This window comes from Gadus macrocephalus, chromosome 1 (assembly GCF_031168955.1).
Source record: "Gadus macrocephalus chromosome 1, ASM3116895v1".
Taxonomy (NCBI): domain Eukaryota; kingdom Metazoa; phylum Chordata; class Actinopteri; order Gadiformes; family Gadidae; genus Gadus; species Gadus macrocephalus.
The window spans coordinates 6,299,071-6,318,582 of NC_082382.1; the positions used below are offsets into that span (position 1 = coordinate 6,299,071).

Genomic DNA, 19,512 nt, shown 5'->3' on the forward strand with positions numbered 1-19,512 from the left:
CTCCCTGTTAAAGGTGTCCATGTTAAAGGTGTCCATGTTAAGGTTTCTGTCAGGGCCAATGTTTGTCTTTCTTAGATGGTTTGCTTTGTTCTAAGGGGAGCTGGTTTTCTATGCCAAATTATTTCCGTTTGTTAGCTACTATGCTTTATGTATGCTCTTGTTTTTCAATCTTCCTTTGATTCCTTTGATCTTTACTTTTACTCTTGAATCTTTTCCCCTAAAATATACTATTTATCCACTTAGTTGGCTGACCAACCACTTCTCCAGATGCTTGTTTATGTCCTGTGTCTGTTTTACCTTAAACTCCAAAGTCAACACATAAATATCAATCTAGCTAGCTAAAGGTTTGAGATTGTTTTTCCAATACAATGACAGTGTGTCGTACCAAGTACATTCCTCTGTTCCCTCCCAGGAAGGTTTTAGAATTAGCCTTTTAAAGCTAGTGGACTTTAAGATACAAGGTCTAGTTAGCAAATGACAGAACCATGCAGTGATGATGAGGCTTACCAATGAACTGTCTTAGCTTTAACACCCCATCTGGTGAAGGAGGTTCTGAGATGTTATCCACAATATACCTTGAAACACCTTTCCTGTGTGTAGTCAGTTGAATCAGGAGAAGCTGCTGCCTGCAGGCTGTGAATTGACTTTTGTACAGGTACATTTAACCATAACATATCAAATGTCCCTATCTAACTATAGGCTACTGATAGTTTGGCCGTGTGGATCGTGCGTTTAAGTTTAGATGGGTGCAATAAAGGCGGACATCTTGATCCCCAAACAAGGTAAACATGTCTGATGATCACATTTCAAAAGAGAATGTCAAATGTGTCTTTTCATTTGCTTGAATTATCTTAGCAAAACATTAAATGTGATTTATAAATAATTGTAGGCTTTATTTGATTTGACTCAGTGGTCCCTCTGAAATGTATTCAGAAGCTGGACCAGTCTACCAAGTCCCCTCTAAAGGGAACATTTTGAAACAATGATTCAATTGTTCATAGCCAGTCCTGTTGAGTATAACAATTCTTTATTTGTATGAACAGTACATATTTTGGTCCACATAAAACAATGATGGTAGCAGTATTTGCTTGCATTACACATCATAAAAAAGGAGGAAAGTGAGAAAGGCAGGGGGGCAGAAGAACATCCTTTGAGCCATCTATCGTTTCTAACCCTAGTATTCCCCGTCTCATACTACAGAGGCCCAGGTGTGTTCTGGGTAATAACAAGTGCATAGCGTAGCACAAGAGCACTCACCTCAGCCTACCTTGAAATCTAAAAATAAGTACTTGAAGGATGAGATGTACTTCTTTACATTTAAAAATCAACTTGCATCAGACAAACACTTTTCTTAAACCGTCACCGACAGTGAGAGATGCTAATATTTTAGGAATGTCTTGCAAGGTTCAAGAAGGTCAGAAGGTAGAAACACCGGTCAGAGAGGCACCAAGTGTCTGGAGTGAAGCAGCAGAACGTGGTCCAATGAGATGAAGGAGAGGAGGACCTGAGAGCACACTGCTGAAGAGCTTCGCATTCATACATCCTCCTCTTCCTCCTCGTCGTCATAGTGACGGTTCCGTTTGATCATCTCCTCCACAGAAAGTGCCTCCTTCTCTGGTGGCGTCTCCTCTTCGCGGTCCCAGGGGCCCGCGTCCTGGGGGGCCGGGTCGCCGACGGCCCCCTGCTCGCTGTCGGCAGACGACAGCCCGGCGGGCTCCATGGGACTCCCCTGGAGTGATGGCACCTCTTCCTCTTCATCCAAAAGGATGTCCTCTTCTTCCATCTGCTCTTCCTCCATCTGCACCCCCTCTTCTTCCTCCCCCTCCTCCTCAGCCCCTCGCAGCTCCTCCTCTTCCTCGTCATCCACCCAGCTGTCCCGCGTGGCCGTCGGGTCGTCAGACTGGCCGCCGGCCTGCGGCTGCTGTAGCTCCATGCTGGTGGAGGGCGCCAGGCCGTCGCCCTGGTGCCCCGGATCCCGTGGCTGCGGGGGGGCCGGGGGGCCGTCGGGGGCAGCGCTCCGAGCGGCCAGTGTGAAGGGCCGGCGGCGCTCCTTCAGGGAGGAGCTCCTGCGCATGCCGGACAGCTCGCTGGCCTCGGGGCTCTCCCCCCTGGGGGCGCACAGGGAGGACAGCTCCTCCTCCGGGGGCCACTTGGCTCGGACTTGCTTGGCGGCGGCGGAGGCCCCGTTAAGGGCAGGGGTCACGGCGGTGAGGGCGGGCCCCCCGCCGGCAGCCTCCGCTTCCGCCTCGGCCCGCGGGGGCCAGGAGATCTTGAGGCGGCGGGTCTCTGCGGGCCGCGGGGGTCTCTCCGCCGAGCCCTGGGCCATGGTCTCCATGGTGGCCATGAGGACGTTGACCGCGGCCAGAGGGGAGTCCTCCACGCTGGGACTGTCCAGCTCCGGAGCCGGGGTCTGGGGCTTGGGTCTGGTCTCGGTCCTGGCCGGCGGTGAGCCCTCGCCGGCCTCCCCCTTGGCGCCCCACAGCTCCTTGTGCGGCCGGTGGCCGAAGCCCTCGTCGTAGTTGCCCTTGGCCTTGAACAGCTGGCAGAAGTGCGGCTTGCAGTAGACGTTGTTGTGCAGAGAGGCGTAGTTCACCAGGCTGGGCCGAGGGGGACGGAGGACAACGCAGTGAGACCTCACGTCGGAGCCGACGTTAACAGTGGATTGTGCAACGCAGTCGACTGACTGCGTCTCTGGGTCCTCACCTGAGCTTGGTGTTGCAGTGCGTGCAGCGGAAGCAGGTGTTGTGGAACACCTGCTGGTTGGCCACAAGACGCTCCAGGGGGTAGACCGTCTTGGAACAGGAGACACACGTCTCCCTCGCCGGAGGGCGGAAGTTTTGCTACAAAACGGAAATGCAGTCCATAAACAAACGGATCCTCTGAGCAGAATTTAGACCCCCACCTTTTGAAACTCTGAATCTCCACAGCCATACAGTCTATAATATATATGATACTCATTTATTTTATTAATCCCATAAGGGCGTGCTCACCCTCTTCGGCTGAGAGGACCCCGGGGTGCCGCTGCTGCTGCCGCCGCCGCCTGGTGGATTTAAAGAGAATAAATGTAAGCGGGCAATGACCAAGAACAGACACTAGAGGGAGGCATTGTACAAACACACGGAAGATACAAACATGGGGGTCACAAACCAGTCCTGTTTCAAGTTATAATATCTTTTCAACTTTAAACTCTTTAACCAGAACTCTGAATAAAGCACTTCACTGCTCTGTCGTGATGTTTGGTTTTTTATCTATTTCAATGAAGACATTGTCACGTTAAGTGTAGTGTTATGGCAACATCAGGACAGTAGGAACTAACGATAGCCTTGAAATACGTTACTTCTGGGTGTTATGATGTTGTTTGTTTAACTAAACGATGGAGAGATGACCTATTGCCTACAAGCTCTATCCCGGTCGAGCCGCTCTGGGTTTCCGAAACCGGAAATTGTGCGTTCCCTGAATGTTGACTTAAATACTGGGCGACCTGGAAACCCAGCCTCCTGAGGCGGGACCTCCCAGGCCGTAGCTTCACAGCAGGGGTCTCCGTGTTAAAACAAGATAGAGCTGAACTCAAAAGGCTGCCTCCATTTAAACAATGCTTGGGACGATCACCAATTCAGCTCATCGCCAACAAAGTCTGGAAACAGAACCCATACAGCAGCAGCCTGGAGCTACTGGTACTGCTACAGTAGAGACCCATCCCTGGTGGTCTAATCTCTGACACACACACACACACACACACACACACACACACACACACACACACACACACACACACACACACACACACACACACACACACACACACACACACACACACACACACACAGATAGAGGGAGTTACCGTTGGTGTCGGAGGAGCTGGAGGGCTTCCTGCTGTTGGGCTCAGAGTCCGGACCCTGCTGGGAGGGAAACATTTCCATTAGCTTGTGGCTCATGTGTTCTACTGGATAACGGAGGACCAGACGGCCTTCAGAACCAGACAGTCAGCCTGGATCAGAGCGAGACACTGACGTTAGACCTTGAGCACATATTGTGTAATTTTAAATATACCGTACCCGTAGAATATCTTGCTGTGGAATTATCGTTGCATTTTAGTGAAAGCATGGGCGAAAAAGAACAACACTTTTATTTCTAACCAGTAACATGTAGCCTCAGCGAAGGTACTCACCTTGTCTGGACTGTAGGGGGGAACATTCTCCTTCTGCTTTCCACTGTAGCTATCCAGCTGGTCACTCTGTAGACACACAGGCACAGAGTATGATGATGGATCACTCCCTCGCTGCCCACAGCCACATAATGTTTGGCTGTCAGGTGCTTCTATTAAGGGATTGGTTACAGATGGTCAAGTTTAAGGTGACCAGGAGGCAGGCCATGTGCCGCAATCAATTCAATGTAACAACCAACACAGGAACCTCTGGCCACGGTGCCACACACACACACACACACACACACACACACACACACACACACACACACACACACACACACACACACACACACACACACACACACACACACACACACACACACACACACACACACACACACACACACACACACACACACACACACACACACATCCCAGTAGGGAAGCGATGGTTATGTTTAGTAGGTAGTGTGTCGGCAGCCAATCAGGGGGACGCACCGAGGATAAGAACTGTTAGCTTAGTTATTCAAAAATGTTTGCTCGTGAATAACCAAGCTTTTGCTTTTGGAACGTTAGGGACTGCGTGTTGCTCAGGCGGTAGAGCGGGTTGGCTGCTAACCAGAAGGTTGCTGGTTAGACCACCGGCTCCTCCTATATCCGACCTAGCGCGTGTCGAGGCGGTCCCAGAGCGAGACGCCTCACCCTGACCGCTCCTGACGCGCTGGCTGTCTCCCTGCGTGGCTGACACCGCCACGGGTGATTGTTAGGCAAGATTTATTGTAGAGCGCTTTTAGTGGCCACTGGTAAGAAAAGCGCAAGATAAATGCAGTCCGTTTACCATTTAGTGCAAATTGGAACTAAAGGGAAAAGGGCTCTGCTCAGCGCGGTAGAAACACAGGGCTCTCTTGGCTTGCACTGTAAGGCCCAATCCCAATCCCACTGTAAGGCCCAAGCCCAATTCTACCCCTTACCCCTTCAAAACAAGGGGAAGGGGTAAGGGGTAGAAATGGGATTGGGCCTTAAAGTAACTGAATGTCATGCGGAGCGTTGTGTCGAGGTCGGGGGTGACAGGAGCACTCACACTGACGGAGGTGGGCAGGGCTTCCTGTTTGGAGACGGCAGCCTGGTAGAGAGCCATCCTGTCCTTCAGAGGAGTGGACTCGGCCCCGTCCGGCCCTACACAGGATCACACACACACTTTACACACACATCACAGGGAGAGACCAGGACTCGGCCCTCTCTTTACATCACAGGGAGAGACCAGGACTCTGCTCTCTCTTTACATCACAGGGAGACCAGGACTCTGCTCTCTCTTTACATCACAGGGAGAGACGAGGACTCTGCTCTCTCTTTACATCACAGGGAGAGACGAGGACTCTGCTCTCTCTCTACATCACCGGGAGAGACAAGGACTCTGCTCTCTCTTTACATCACAGGGAGAGACGAGGACTCTGCTCTCTTTACATCACAGGGAGAGACGAGGACTCTGCTCTCTCTCTACATTACATTAGACTTTACTGACCCTTTAGTATTTATTTCAACATGGTCAAGGATTTCCATGTCATATCATTTTGACACTGATCATTTGCATTAATACAGAATCAATTGTACAGAAGGAACAAGCAACAGTTGAGACCACACTGACTACTTGAAGGTAATATAACCAGTGCATCAATGACTCAAGCAAAAAAACATTCAGAAATGTCCATAATGTAAATCCAAACCCTGTTTAATACCGTTGAAAACATTGAGTTTAAGTTTCTGAGTTGCACAAGTATAATATTGAAGAGCAAGTTCAGCGTTCTCTCACCTTTAACTGAGGAGGACCACCTCCTCACCTTTAACTCACTGAGGAGGACCACCTCCTCACTCTGAATACCTCGAACAGTTGATTGTTCTTGGTTTTGATGTTATGCCAGCAATGTATGATATGCTCATGATGAGGGGATTTTGAATGCACCCCTTTCAGAATACACAGAAAAAGATAATGCTGTCTAAACTGAAAATACATTTCTTCAGGTAATTTTAAACCAAATTATTAATATTCATAAAATGTGTGTAAAGTGTGTGTGTGTGTGTGTGCTTACCTCCTGATAGATGGTCCATTTCTGCAGTATTTCCTCCCGTCTCTTCCTGCTCACTAGATACCTGAGCAAAGAGGAACACTGTTTATTCACACTGCTAGAAACACCAGTGTGATACCCACAGGCTAGATGTCTGGCAGTCTTGCAAACAGACAGGAAGTTGCGGAAGACTGATGAAAACACGTCTCCAAAAAGGGGAAACAAAGGCTCAATTAAGAGAGCAGGGACACGGAATCAAAGACAGGCAGGGTGACAGTCTCCACCCCGTTAATCCACACACCACCCCCCCCCCCCCCCACCCCCCCGACTGAGGGTGTGTGTGTGGAGGTTAGGAGGTTAAGTTCCTGCTCGCCACTACAACAAATACACTGTGCCACAGGACCTGATGACCACTGAAGGTTGCAGGAACCCCTTTCCCCCCATACTGGTGTAACATATCGCTACCATACATCCTGATGTTACTGGAGAACCTTCCCAACACAGAAATGGGATATCAAGAACCCCCCACCCCACCCCACCCCACCCAACCCCAACCCCTGGGATCAATCAGTTTTGAAGGAAAAAGCTGGGCAGCGCGTGGGGTTTGGCTGGCCTACAGGCAGAGAGGGGGTCTACAGAGACTGGTGTGTCTGTGGGTCACTAAGGTGGAGCTAAAAAGGTCCAACAAAAATGAACCATTGCCCAATGGCCTTACTGGGACGCCCAATGGCCTTACTGGGACGCCCTTTATTGGCCAATTAGGACACATCCATGTGGAAGCAATGAGTGATGATATGACTGACAGGCTGCGGACCCCCAGTGCCACGAGGAGCACCCCTTCATCCGCACGGGAATGGATCGGCCCGAGAGGATTATCAACCCCCCCCCCCCCCCAGGAGGGCTGTGTGTGTGCCGGAGTGGGTGTGTGCCGGAGTGTGTGCGCGCGCGCGTCATTAGGGGAGGGATGTAGAGAAACAGCAGGGCCAGGCTGGGTAGACGAGACAATGCCACTAATCCAGACGCCCTTAAAGCCACCGCCAGACCATTGGACAGACAGACTGTCCCAACACCACACTCCCCCGCCCTGTCCCCCCCCCCCCCCCCCAACACTGCAGCCCCCTTGTCCCCAACAACACACCCAGTCAACAAACACAAGTCAGTAACGGCGCACTGCTCTACGGTCCCCCAGTGTTCTGCCTCTTCCTTTCTAAAGCCCGACAAACGTGCGGTGAGCCAACTTCCTCCCCTAAACCGGAAAGCTCTAGTGCAGAGTCTGCGCTGCAACAACATCTCACCTACACACACACACACACACACACGCACACCGTGTGCACAGAGAGGAACTGCTGACAAACATCAAGAACTAAATGTAACCGCAAGTTTACATGTAGGCAACAGCTCCCTCCCCCCTAGAGGCCACTGAGACGGGAGGCCGGCGGACGGCCGTGTCCTCAGAACACTCTTCAGCGCTCCGGGAGATCAGTAGGAACAAGCTGATTACACTGATAAACAATCACAAGACAAATCAGGGAACCTCGCAGGAAATACATTTCAGACGGCGCCGACTGTAGCACTACTGACACAATCAACAACAAGCACATAGCTACCTCCCCTCTGAAGGGCCAGGAGAGACCTTAGATCCACAAGACGGGCCGCTTCAAGTGCACAAGATGGGCACTTCTCAGGGAATCCAAAGCAGACAAAGCAGGGATCTGGTTAATCTACAGAGAGATCAATAGCCAGAGCTCTGGGCTCCAGCAGGAGAGAGAGAGACACTGGGACAGAGCGAGGAGAGAGAGAGGGGGAGAGAGAGAGAGAGAGACACACTGGGACAGAGCGAGGAGAGAGAGAGAGGGAGAGACACTGGGACAGAGCGAGGAGAGAGAGAGAGGGAGAGACACTGGGACAGAGCGAGGAGAGGGAGACGGAGGGAGAGAGGGAGAGACACTGGGACAGAGCGAGGAGAGAGAGAGAGGGGGAGAGAGAGAGAGAGAGAGAGAGACACTGGGACAGAGCGAGGAGAGAGAGGGAGGAGGAACAGGCACCAGTCCCAGTCAGTATTGAGCTGGACTGAGACCTCCTGGTGGAGCTGTCCTGCAGGAGGAGGAGGGGGGGGGGCTTGCCGTGGGTGGGTGGGGTGCAGATGGTTTTAGAGGGAGGTTGACTGGGAGCAGGTGTTGAGGGTGTGGCCGAAAGATTGTGTGTGTGTGTGTGTGTTTTGGAGAACTGGTGCAGCGCTGGGAATGGGTGGGTGTGTGTGTGTGTGTGTGTAGTACTAGAAGGGGCGGGAGCATTTGGGAAATGTTGGAGCCTAAAGAGAAGCAGCTGGCGGAGGGGGGGGGGGGGGGGGCTGCTGTACTGCGGGACAAAGAAGGGTCAGCTCGATTCATTTTGAAGCACGTTGCCTCATGACTGCATGACACCGCCCACCACCCCCCCGAGACACACACACACACACACACACCCACACCCCCCCAGGGCTACATTATACCCCGGTCCCCCCCCCCCCCCCCCCCCCTTGAGGACTACATTAGACCACTCCCCCGCCTCAACTCGTTCCGGACTGATGGGATAAGAGATGGGAGAGGGATGGGGGGGGGGGGGGGGGGGGTTGCTACTAGTTACGGAGAGGGTAAACAGCGGGAAATAGATAAAAAACAGGATGAAGAAAGGGAGGAGGAACATGAAAGGGAGACGATGACTGATGAGCAGTGGAGTGTGTGGGGCAGCAGAGACCGGGAGGAGGGGCCTGAGGGGCCAGGGTGAGGGGCGTGAGGGGCCAGGGGGAGGGGCCTGAGGGGCCAGGGGGAGGGGCCTGAGGGGCCAGGGGGAGGGGCCTGAGGGGCCTCAGCCAGCAGATCAGCTGTCTTCAGTCAAGAGGCTGCCGCCCGCCTGCATGACATCATCCCCTCTTAAAAGGAAACGGACCAGGGACCCCAGGTCCCGGACCACGGTGGCCCTCGGGACCAGAGAACGGACCAGGGACCCCAGGTCCCGGACCACGGTGGCCCTCGGGACCAGAGAACGGACCAGGGACCCCAGGTCCCGGACCACGGAGGCCCTCGGGACCAGAGAACGGACCAGGGACCCCAGGTCCCGGACCACGGTGGCCCTCGGGACCAGAGAACGGACCAGGGACCCCAGGTCCCGGACCACGCTGGCCCTCGGGACTAGAGACAGGCCCTCTACCCTGCCGCTATCACATGATCACCCCCCCCCAAAGTTTTTATAAGAAAGCATCTTGGGGAACAAGTTATAATGGTGAAGCAGGAACTAACTACCAAACTGCATGTTGAGGAAAGGCCTTCAGGCAACATGAGGACCACCTTCTCTGGGATCCTTCACTACGTGTTCTCCTGTGAGGAACCAGACCAGTGTCCGTCCCCATCGGATCAGAGGATCATAGTGAGGACTTGGATGGGATGGGACGGCTGCTGGACGACAGTCAAAGTTTGGCTCTAGATCCCACTTACCTCGTCTGCTCACTAAGCTTCTCACATAAGACTTCATTACATCCTGTAACACAGCTACTGCGCCCCAGACAGCAGACACCGGAAGACAGACGAATGAGGTGTTAGCCACAACCTCTCAATGTACCGAATCCTTCAGTCTACTCTGAACATGAACATGATCCGATTATTGACAGATATTATAAACACAGCCTGGCCAGGGCCCAGGAAAACAGCCTGACCAGGCCAGAGGAAAACAGCCTGACCAGGCCAGAGGAAAACAGTCTGACCAGGCCCCAGGAAAACAGCCTGACCAGGCCCCAGGAAAACAGCCTGACCAGGCCAGAGGAAAACAGCCTGACCAGGCCCCAGGAAAACAGCCTGACCACACCAGGCCAGAGGAAGACAGCCTGACCAGGCCCCAGGCAAACAGCCTGACCAGGCCAAAGGAAAACAGCCTGACCAGGCCCCAGGAAAACAGGGATTTGCATGGAGATGGTTTGAACAGGAACCTTCTCCATTTTAAACCACCATTCCTCTGGAAGCCATCCTCCTATCAAAACCCCGTTTTAATTCTTCTGCGTTCATCAAAGGGTCCTCAGAGGGAAGCAGTCATGGTGTCACCCATGTGACCACTGAGCGACAGCTCTATGTGGACATGCGTCTCCATAAATGGTCAGACCCCTCCAGCTGGAACAGAGCGGGCGTCTGTCAGCTGAGGGAGGGGGGAAGGGGGGGGGGGGGGGGGGGGGAGAGAGGAACACGGGTCATGTGACTAATAGCATGATAGCTAGAGGGCCGTCATGCAGACCCTGAAGAACAAGCAGGCGTTCTGTCCCGGGCATCTCCGCCCACTCTGCTGTTTGAGGTGGGGTGGATCTCCACCCAGCCCCTACGCCTCAGAACCACCAGAGGACCGCTGCATGGGGCCCACAGGGCCCCGTCGTGGAGCAGGGGGGCTTACCTGGCCAGCTCCCCCGTTCTCGAACATCATCTTGAGGCTGCTGAGCGGCACGTTGGCCTTCTCCTCCTCGGGGACCTCCAGGGCGCCCCCCTCCGGCCGCTCCATGTCCGCCGCCTCTCCGGCCCGGGGCGCGGCCTGGGGCTCCCGCTGCGGCTCCCGGGGCGGGGGCTGGGAGGAGGTGTTCGGGGTGTCCTCCTGGGTGTTGAGCAGCGGGGCGGCGGGGGCTAGAGGTCTCGGCGTAGGGACGGCGCGCTGCTGAAGAGATGTCGGCTTGGCGGGCGGTCTGGTGGTGCCGTTGGTGCTGGTGGAGCTGGGGGGTCTGGTGGTGGTGGTGGCGCTGGTGGGCCTGGTGGCGCTGGTGGGCCTGGTGGCGCTGGTGGGCCTGGTGGCGCTGGTGGCGCTGGAGGGTCTAGCCTGCTGCGGTTGCTCCCAGCGTTTCTTCAGGACATTCAGATTCCCGTTGCACAGTGTCTGAGGCAAGGCTTCCACCACCTAGAGGAGACCAAACACACATGGGTTCGGCAATAGGTCATGTCATGAGCCTTAGCCCAGCAGTAGGTCATGCTGTGAACCTTAGTCCAGCACTAGGTCATGTTGAGAGCCTTGGTCCAGCACTAGGTCATGTTGAGAGCCTTAGTCCAGCACTAGGTCATGTTGAGAGCCTTAGTCCAGCACTAGGTCATGCTGTTAGCCTTGGTCCAGCAGTAGGTCATGTTGTTAGCCTTGGTCCAGCAGTTGGTCATGTTGTTAGCCTTGGTCCAGCAGTAGGTCTGCTGTGACAGCATTCCTTTAGCAGCGACCGGGGGTCTCAGAAGGTTCAGACACAGCAGAGCAACAAGGGAGACAGCGTTCTACCATTCAGACCACCTACCCTTAGAACAAACCCTTCAAACCACACTTCAAATCTCTCAGACAACCTACCAACTAAACAATACACACTTTAACGCCTTGATTCTGAGTCCTCCCCTAACAAAGGAATTGTGCCAATCCCAATAAACGTTACAATCAGGCTTAAACAGTGAACAAAGTCTAGCATTGTCAACACAGACCTAAAACATTAACACAACTTACTAGAAACACATACATACATAGATAAATATCCACTAGTTTGACTCCAGAGAAACATTAGCCAATGCAGAATCAAACACTTCTCTACTAAAGAATCAACCAAAGATCAAAAGAGAAACCTGAGGAGGCAGATGACCGACGGAGTCCAGTCAGAGAGCCGCGCTAGAGAGAGAGAGCTTCTATCCGCTCACCGGCTGCACGCACTACAAGCTGTCCCAGATGTGAGCCTGAAGAAGTGATCAGATCAGCATGAAGCGAAGGCCCACCCCTCTCCACACACACACACACACACACACACACACACACACACACACACACACACACACACACACACACACACACACACACACACACACACACACACACACACACACACACACACACACACACACACACACACACACACACACACACACACAGAAAGAGGAGAAGGGGGTGGGCTCTAGAAGAAAATGTGAAACAGAGAGAGTCAGTGAAGGGGCGGTTGGGGGCCGTGTGGGGGGGGGGCAGGAAATGAGAAAAAGGTAGCAGACCACAAGTAAAAAACTATTTCTTCTAGGTGTACGAAAAATAACCTTCCCACATACTTTTATTTAAAAAGAAAAACACCATTTGAGAAAGACTGCTCTACGTTTCCAAAACAGTACTCTTGTTACAAGTCTCTTTCAGGAGGCAAACGTGAGAAGAGGGCAATAGCAATTGCAAACCACCCCTCAGATTCTCCCCTCCTCACCGCTGCCTGCTGCTCGTCACGTCAGGCTGGCTGTAAAGCAGCTATTTAATGAGCAGCGCACAAATCACCATGAAATAACCAATGCCCCTGAAATGTTTGACCTGGGATAGTAAGGCGGCTTACGGTCCAACAAGAGAGAGCCCCAGGCCCTCTAACACCAGAACCGGATCATTCCGCTGCTTGACTCGTGGACACGGCGGTAAACCGATGCTCTGTTTACAGAAACTCTTCCCTCCTCGTGTCTCTGGATCCAATGCCAAGCTGGCGCTCTGCGTTGGAAGACGCCTGCCTTACCTTCAGATTACCGCCTAAAGCAGGATTAACTCTTCAGGACAACATGTGGCCGTACGGGCGCAGCAGGCAAGGGAGCAAACAGGAGAGGCTTTGTACTGCCTGCGTCTCTCTGTGTGCACTCTTTAGTGTGTCTCTCTGTTTACACCCATTAGTGCGTCTCTCTGTGTATTCCCTTTAGTGACAAAAGAGTGTACACAGAAAGACACACTAATGTTTAGTGTGTGTCTCTCTGTGTACACTCTTTAGTCACTAAAGAGTATACACAGAGAGACACACTAAAGTTTTTGTGGGTCTCTGTGTACAAGATAGATAGAGAGATGGAGAGCTAGAGAGAGAATACTCTTTAGTGTCTGTGTCTATGTGTCTATCTCTGTGTGTATACTCTTTAGTGCGCGTGTACACTCTATAGTGCGCGTGTACACTCTATAGTGCGCGTGTACACTCTATAGTGCGCGTGTATACTCTATAGTGCGCGTGTATACTCTATAGTGCGAGTGTACACTCTATAGTGCGAGTGTACACTCTATAGTGCGAGTGTACACTCTATAGTGCGAGTGTATACTCTATAGTGCGAGTGTATACTCTATAGTGCGAGTGCGTTTTTACCATTTTCTTCTTCTCTGCATTGCTCTCCTCTGCAGCCATCTGGTATCTGAGGATGGAGGAAGTAGCCAGGGATCAGAGGCAGATAGCATGGACCTCTGATCATATCTTTCCAGAAGAAACACAGAGTCAGTATGGAGTCGAGAGCCCGTGTCCATGTGGGACCCTTGATTCTGCAAGATTCAGCCGTTCGAAGAGGGATGATTCAAAGCATACGTTTTGAGTCTCATGTCACGACCCTGTTTCATCTGAAAACCTTCATGAGCTTACACACCAGTACTCAGGTCGAGCTTTGAAATGTATTGACGTGGTGTTTCACACACCTCTCCTCTTCTTAGCCTCGTTAGGACACATTAAGTTCTGCTAGTATGAACCTTCCATACCATTAATTAATAACCCCTTGTCTATCTCCATGGTGATGGATGTTGAATAGTGGCCCCTAGTGGCCAGAATATGAAAAGGCACAAGAAGAAATACATTTGTTTGGCACCATATTCTTCTAAAGTATCTTAATCAACAAAGGAATGCAATACTACAGGTAATGTAGTATTGCCATACTCTGAGTGGTCGACAGCATAACAAACTTCTCTTGATGCTGCAGTCTAAGAGAGCAGATGAGTAACTGGAGACTAGTGGGTCTGTGTTGTGGACACACACACACACACACACACACACACACACACACACACACACACACACACACACACACACACACACACACACACACACACACACACACACACACACACACACACACACACACACACACACACACAGAGAGAGAGGAGTGTTGCTGGTAAGCAGCGGTGTGGGCGCGGCTGAGGTCAACCATGTACTCGATCAAATGTATTCCATAGCTACAGAAAACATAATCCGTAGACCAATGACATCACAAGGAACACACACACACCCACACACCCCCACACACACACACAGAGAGAGGGGGAGAGAGACAGAATGCCCCAGTGGGAGATGGAGACACAAGGAGAAATGGAGAGAAGGGGAGTGAAACACTTTGTGATAGGGAGAGAGAGATCCTTACTTGGAGAAGCGTTCTGCGATGGCGTTGTTCTTGCCCCTGGAGGAGACGATTGACAGCTCTTTGGCGGTGACCCTCAGCGACTGGGAGGACCACTGGCTGCGGTTGAAGGAAGCGACGGAGGCCATCTCGCCTTGGTGTCTGCGATACCGTTCTCTTCTTTACTCCAGAGTAGCAGCACACGCAGAAACTTGTGACTTTGCAAACTGAAAGTGTCAAAATAACACAAGCCAAGAAGATGAAGTCGCAATCCTAACACTGTAGATGATGGCAAGAATCATTTGGTGAACAGAAACACTCAACATTATTTAGTAGCCTCAGACAATAGCTGACTTTGTGGCATGCAACTATGCATTTGGTTAACTTATTCACCAAAGATGAACTAATTTCTGGCTGAGACAGAATCTCATTATCAGGGTACTGCCAGGCATATCTTCACACGTCAAGCTAGTGTGAGTCAGCAAGTCAATAAGGTGAGCAGGCTAGACATCAGCATCTGTTACCTGGTGACTATCTCTGACACACACACACACACACACACACACACATCTGCCAGTAGTTTATTCACACACTAATGCCCGAGGCAAGTGGACACATGCAATGATTTCGTCAAGCTTCCACTGTCACTAGAGTTGCTCACGCTCCAGCTCAGCTAAACAATGGGCTTGATGTAGCCACTGCCTGCTCATTGGCCGGTCATACAGCAGGTGGTCTATTGTAGGGTGATCACTAATTGGGCCAACTCTCATTATCTGAACAAGCACAAGAGTTTGGGAATGCTGCTTATTTCAGCAGGCATCCGGCACTACGACAACAGCAGACTTTTTATTTTTAATCATCTACTCTCAAAAAACATTTACAAAGACAAGAGAGCACAAACAATCTATTGTCCGTGAAAATTACCATTTTGAAAGGCCTCTAATAAACAGATGATTCCACCTCTTCCATCGAGCCCTAACAAGTACAGACAAATGAGCATGCAAAACCCAGCTGGACTATGGAAAGCTTACTCTTATCATGTACTGGTTAACCCAGGATCAGGTTCAGCTTCATATATGACAAAATCTTTTCAATTATAAATTAACTGGACGCAATCTTTGTACTTTAAATGGCATTAGATCAGGCCGCTTTCTTTCAACAAACTTCCACTCCTACCCTACTATGAAGTCCTCAGATTTCACCATTGGTTCTTATTAGTTAGGATTCCCCCTACCTGAAAGGTCCAAGTGTCTCCGGTCCTTGTCCTCCTCACAGTGCGTTGTTATTCCACAGTTCAGCACACAGCTTCCCACATCCTTCTCCACTAGCAATATGCTGCCTGCAATAGTATGCCTTTGAGTAGATAGGGAAGTGGGAGGAGTTTAATCACTCCCACTCATCCAATAGTGATGCAGCATTGGCTCTACCTGGCAGGTAAGAGCCCATATCCATCCAATCAGCACGTTGTTTCCGTGTGACAAGACGCAACCTGAAGGTATGCAAGGTGAGCCAGTGTTGTACAGCCTACAGAGAGGGAGGGGGTTGGGGGAAGGGGGAGGGGGAGGGGGGGGAAGGGGTGGCTCCCACATTGGATTCCTGGAAGTTGAGCAAACCTTAAAGTCCTGGCTGACTAATTTAAGAGGATGAGTCCCATGTGAAGCCTCCTTGTTGAATGAGTTGTTGAGATCATCACAGATAACATTACATCACATGATATTCTCAACCTCCTCCTTTTGGATTATTCTCTCATTTCCTAGCTTTAAAGAATTGCAAAAGTGCCAAATAATGTGAGTCAATTTAATATATTTGTGTATATAGACCTATACGTTTGTCTTTTCAGTGACAGATTTCCCATATTTCCTTGCCTGACCCCGTCTTCTGTGATGTTGACCCTGAGGAATGTCGGGCTGAGTTTTGTTGAGGTGCTGGTGTCACATCTCTCTGGTCAGGTGGTCTAATCCCAAACCCGTGATGGTCTGCTCCAGCTGACTCCTGGCTGGTCACTAAGTTCTGGACCAGACACTGATTTGTATTGATAATTCCTCCCCAGCAGCACTCAGCTCCTAGGTGAGGGGACTTCAGGTTAGAACCTGGGCGTGGGGTCATTTCCCTGGGCTTTGACTGGGGCCTTGTTTTGAGTGCAATGCAAAATATGTTCTTAAACCAAATATTTCTCCTTCTTGTGCTTGAATTCAGGTGAGAGTGTTCATTGGGCACCGACCATTAACGCTGTGTAAGTCATGTGCAACAATGTTGGCTGGCAGTTTTTCATCCACATAAAATGATCTTTCATGTATTTTAGAGATTTCAAGTGTATTATTTATTGTGTACCATTCTCTAGGTTTTTGCATAACAATGCCCTCCCAGTTGCATCCATTTCTCCATCGCTGTTGTTTGGAGGGAAAAGCCAGGTCGAAAGCCAGGTCATAGTGTGTAGTGTACTATGACTCCTCAGTCTAGTGTTTTACCCAGGTCATAGTGTGTAGTGTACTATGACTCCTCAGTCTAGTGTTTTACCCAGGTCATAGTGTGTAGTGTACTAAGACTCCTCAGTCTAGTGTTTTACCCAGGTCATAGTGTGTAGTGTACTAAGACTCCTCAGTCTAGTGTTTTACCCAGGTCATAGTGTGTAGTGTACTAAGACTCCTCAGTCTAGTGTTTTACCCAGGTCATAGTGTGTAGTGTACTAAGACTCCTCAGTCTAGTGTTTTACCCAGGTCATAGTGTGTACAATGACTCACCAGTCTAGGGTTTTACCAAGGCCATATTGTGTACCATGACTCACCACCAGTGAGGTCACGATCCACAAGACAATTAGCATTAGCATGCGTCAATAACAATGTACTTTGAGGATCGTACGTGACACCAAATTGCAGAAAGGTTGACGCCGATAAGTGTAGAAGAGTGAACCTGAAGAAGCAACAGCGAACGGCACGCACAAAATAAATCAGCTAATCAGCTTATACCAGTGTGCGGTGGTCTGACACTTCTTTGACTTGATAAGGGTGTAGGAGGGTTGGAGTCGATGACGTAGAATTATGTAACCTCTTCCATATGTTTCGACCGTAGCATATGAAAGGCCATGGAAAGCCGAGAAAAAATACAACAAGGAAAAATGGACGACTTAAAAAGCAAAGTATTTCCACCCAAGGCCATTAGAGCAAATAACTTCTTATGCCTCGTTTCCACCGAGCAATGCATTTTTGGTTCGGTGCGGCCCAATCCATTTTGTTTGTGGTTCCATTGCCAAAAGTTGGGCAGGGTCCCAGAATAAGCGTGCTGAGGTGCTCCTACTTTCAGTATCCCTCCGTTGGGGTACCAAGCAGTCTGAAAGGGTGCCGAAAACGTGGAGCTAAACACGCCATCCATGATCCGTTGATTGGTCGACAGAATCGTCACCGTGCGACAAGGAGATAAACACAACAATCACAGTACCCGCAAGGTATTTGTGTACAGCAGTGGAAGCTTTGTTTATTGAAGAAAATGTTGCGCAAATTTGCCGTCCTTTTTGTACGTGCTTTGTTTAATGTGTTGTTTCTTCTATTTGTTGAATTTATAAGCAGGCTACACTGTGACGCGCTGCTATGATGTAGCTTACGTAGCTGCCGCGGCTATCACCAATCGGCCTAAAACCCCACCCTAACATATGGCCAGTGTAGGCCAGTATTATCGTAACCAAGCTGTCCCGCTCCACACCAAACTGCTCGGTGGAAACGAGGCATTAGAAATGTCTCGTTAACAAGACCGAATACTACGTGCTAGTGGCAATCTGCAACCTCACCGCTAGGGACGCCCCACAATGCTGCACCTTTAATCATTACCTTTACATGGGTAGACGAGAAGTAGATAGATCACAATGTGATGGGTCTTGCCTACCAAATAAGTTAAAGGAAAATGTAATTCAGTTTAATTAAAAAAGATAGATCAAAGCATTAAACAGCAACCGATCAAACCTTTAACCAAGGTAACAAAGTATTCCAAAGGGATATAATATTAAATACAAGCTAATTTTATTTGAAAATGATTAAGAGAGGGATTTGTCCACTGATGTAACTACATACACTTGTCGGATCACTGTATGAATATTGTAAATCAATGCATGGATCAAATGACGACTCGTAAGGGCCAGAGATCGACGAACTGTCTTCAGATTCAAAACGTCCGCCGAACACTTCCTGAACAAGCTGAACCGCGTGACCAGTGTGACCACTGCAGCCGACCAATCAGAGCTGCTAATAGAGACTCATCCCCCTGGACTCACCTTTTCACAATCATTTCACTATCGCACACATCCTCCACATTGTAAATACTGTGTATGTACTTTGTATATTGAATTTAGAGGTACTAGAGTTGCTGGAATTGTTATAATATCCCACATTATACTTTTTATGCATTGAGAATTCAACATTCTAATATCTGGTATGTATATTTTGCATTGAACGTTGTATTATACTACTACCTCATTATTGTTCCCCTGCTTTGGCAATGTGTTTGTTGTTTCTCATGCCAATAAAGCTTTTTTGACTGCTAATTTGACTGTTACCTTAGAACCGCTTCCTCCATGCCATTGCATATTTTGTCCAGCTGGTGTCAATGTAGACATTGGCGTTAACATTAACGCGCAATAACTTTTTACTTCCACTAGATGGAGACCTATAGTTACTAAATCCGTTTGAGGTAACAGTACGCTGCACGTAGGCCTGTTCTATGTGCATTTAATTTAAATTAAATTAGTATTTGGTTCTTATAATACTCGCTGGTGCAACACATCAGGTGACTTTAATAGTTTGAACAAAACAATTAAAGACTGTCACCATAAGAACAACAATATGTTGAGTGACGTACTGAAGAGCAACTTATTTAATTTATTATACATTTTTCCCCAGGAAACAAAGATTACTCATAATGCAGATTAAGTAATTAGGTAGATGCCACCAACTCTGTTAATTTGAAACTCATCTAACAGTAACAGTAACTGCCCAATGTCAATATATATAGGCTATACAAGCCTATGATCTAGTTTCTCTTCTCTCTCTGTGTTTTACGACCTTCAAATGGAAAATGTAAGCCATATGAGGTGTCCTCCGCCCACGGCCTCTCCTCCAATCACAGCAGAGGAGGACTGCTGTGGTCCCGCCTCTTGTCCTAGCCGCCCAACATGAAAATGATTGAG

The 19,512-nt window shown here is 49.9% G+C and overlaps 1 protein-coding gene across 4 annotated transcripts; it reads right to left on the reverse strand.

Annotated features, from left to right (window-relative positions):
- Window positions 1-1,010: 1,010 nt before the first annotated feature.
- On the reverse strand, window positions 1,011-14,499 carry lima1a (LIM domain and actin binding 1a). Of its 4 annotated transcripts, none has more exons than XM_060055531.1 (10): window positions 14,364-14,499; window positions 13,325-13,370; window positions 10,624-11,115; window positions 6,235-6,295; window positions 5,229-5,323; window positions 4,169-4,234; window positions 3,842-3,896; window positions 2,991-3,040; window positions 2,704-2,840; window positions 1,011-2,597 (listed from the first exon to the last, which is right to left on the reverse strand). In XM_060055531.1, exons 1-10 carry the CDS (start codon window positions 14,486-14,488, stop codon window positions 1,535-1,537), a joined length of 2,190 nt encoding a protein of 729 aa, XP_059911514.1. In that variant the 5' UTR covers window positions 14,489-14,499; the 3' UTR covers window positions 1,011-1,534. The 4 variants fall into 4 exon arrangements, with proteins under 4 accessions (XP_059911514.1, XP_059911523.1, XP_059911498.1 ...); XM_060055540.1 differs by having other exon boundaries at window positions 2,991-3,036; window positions 3,841-3,896; XM_060055515.1 differs by having other exon boundaries at window positions 3,842-3,899.
- Between the last annotated feature and the right edge of the window lie 5,013 nt (window positions 14,500-19,512).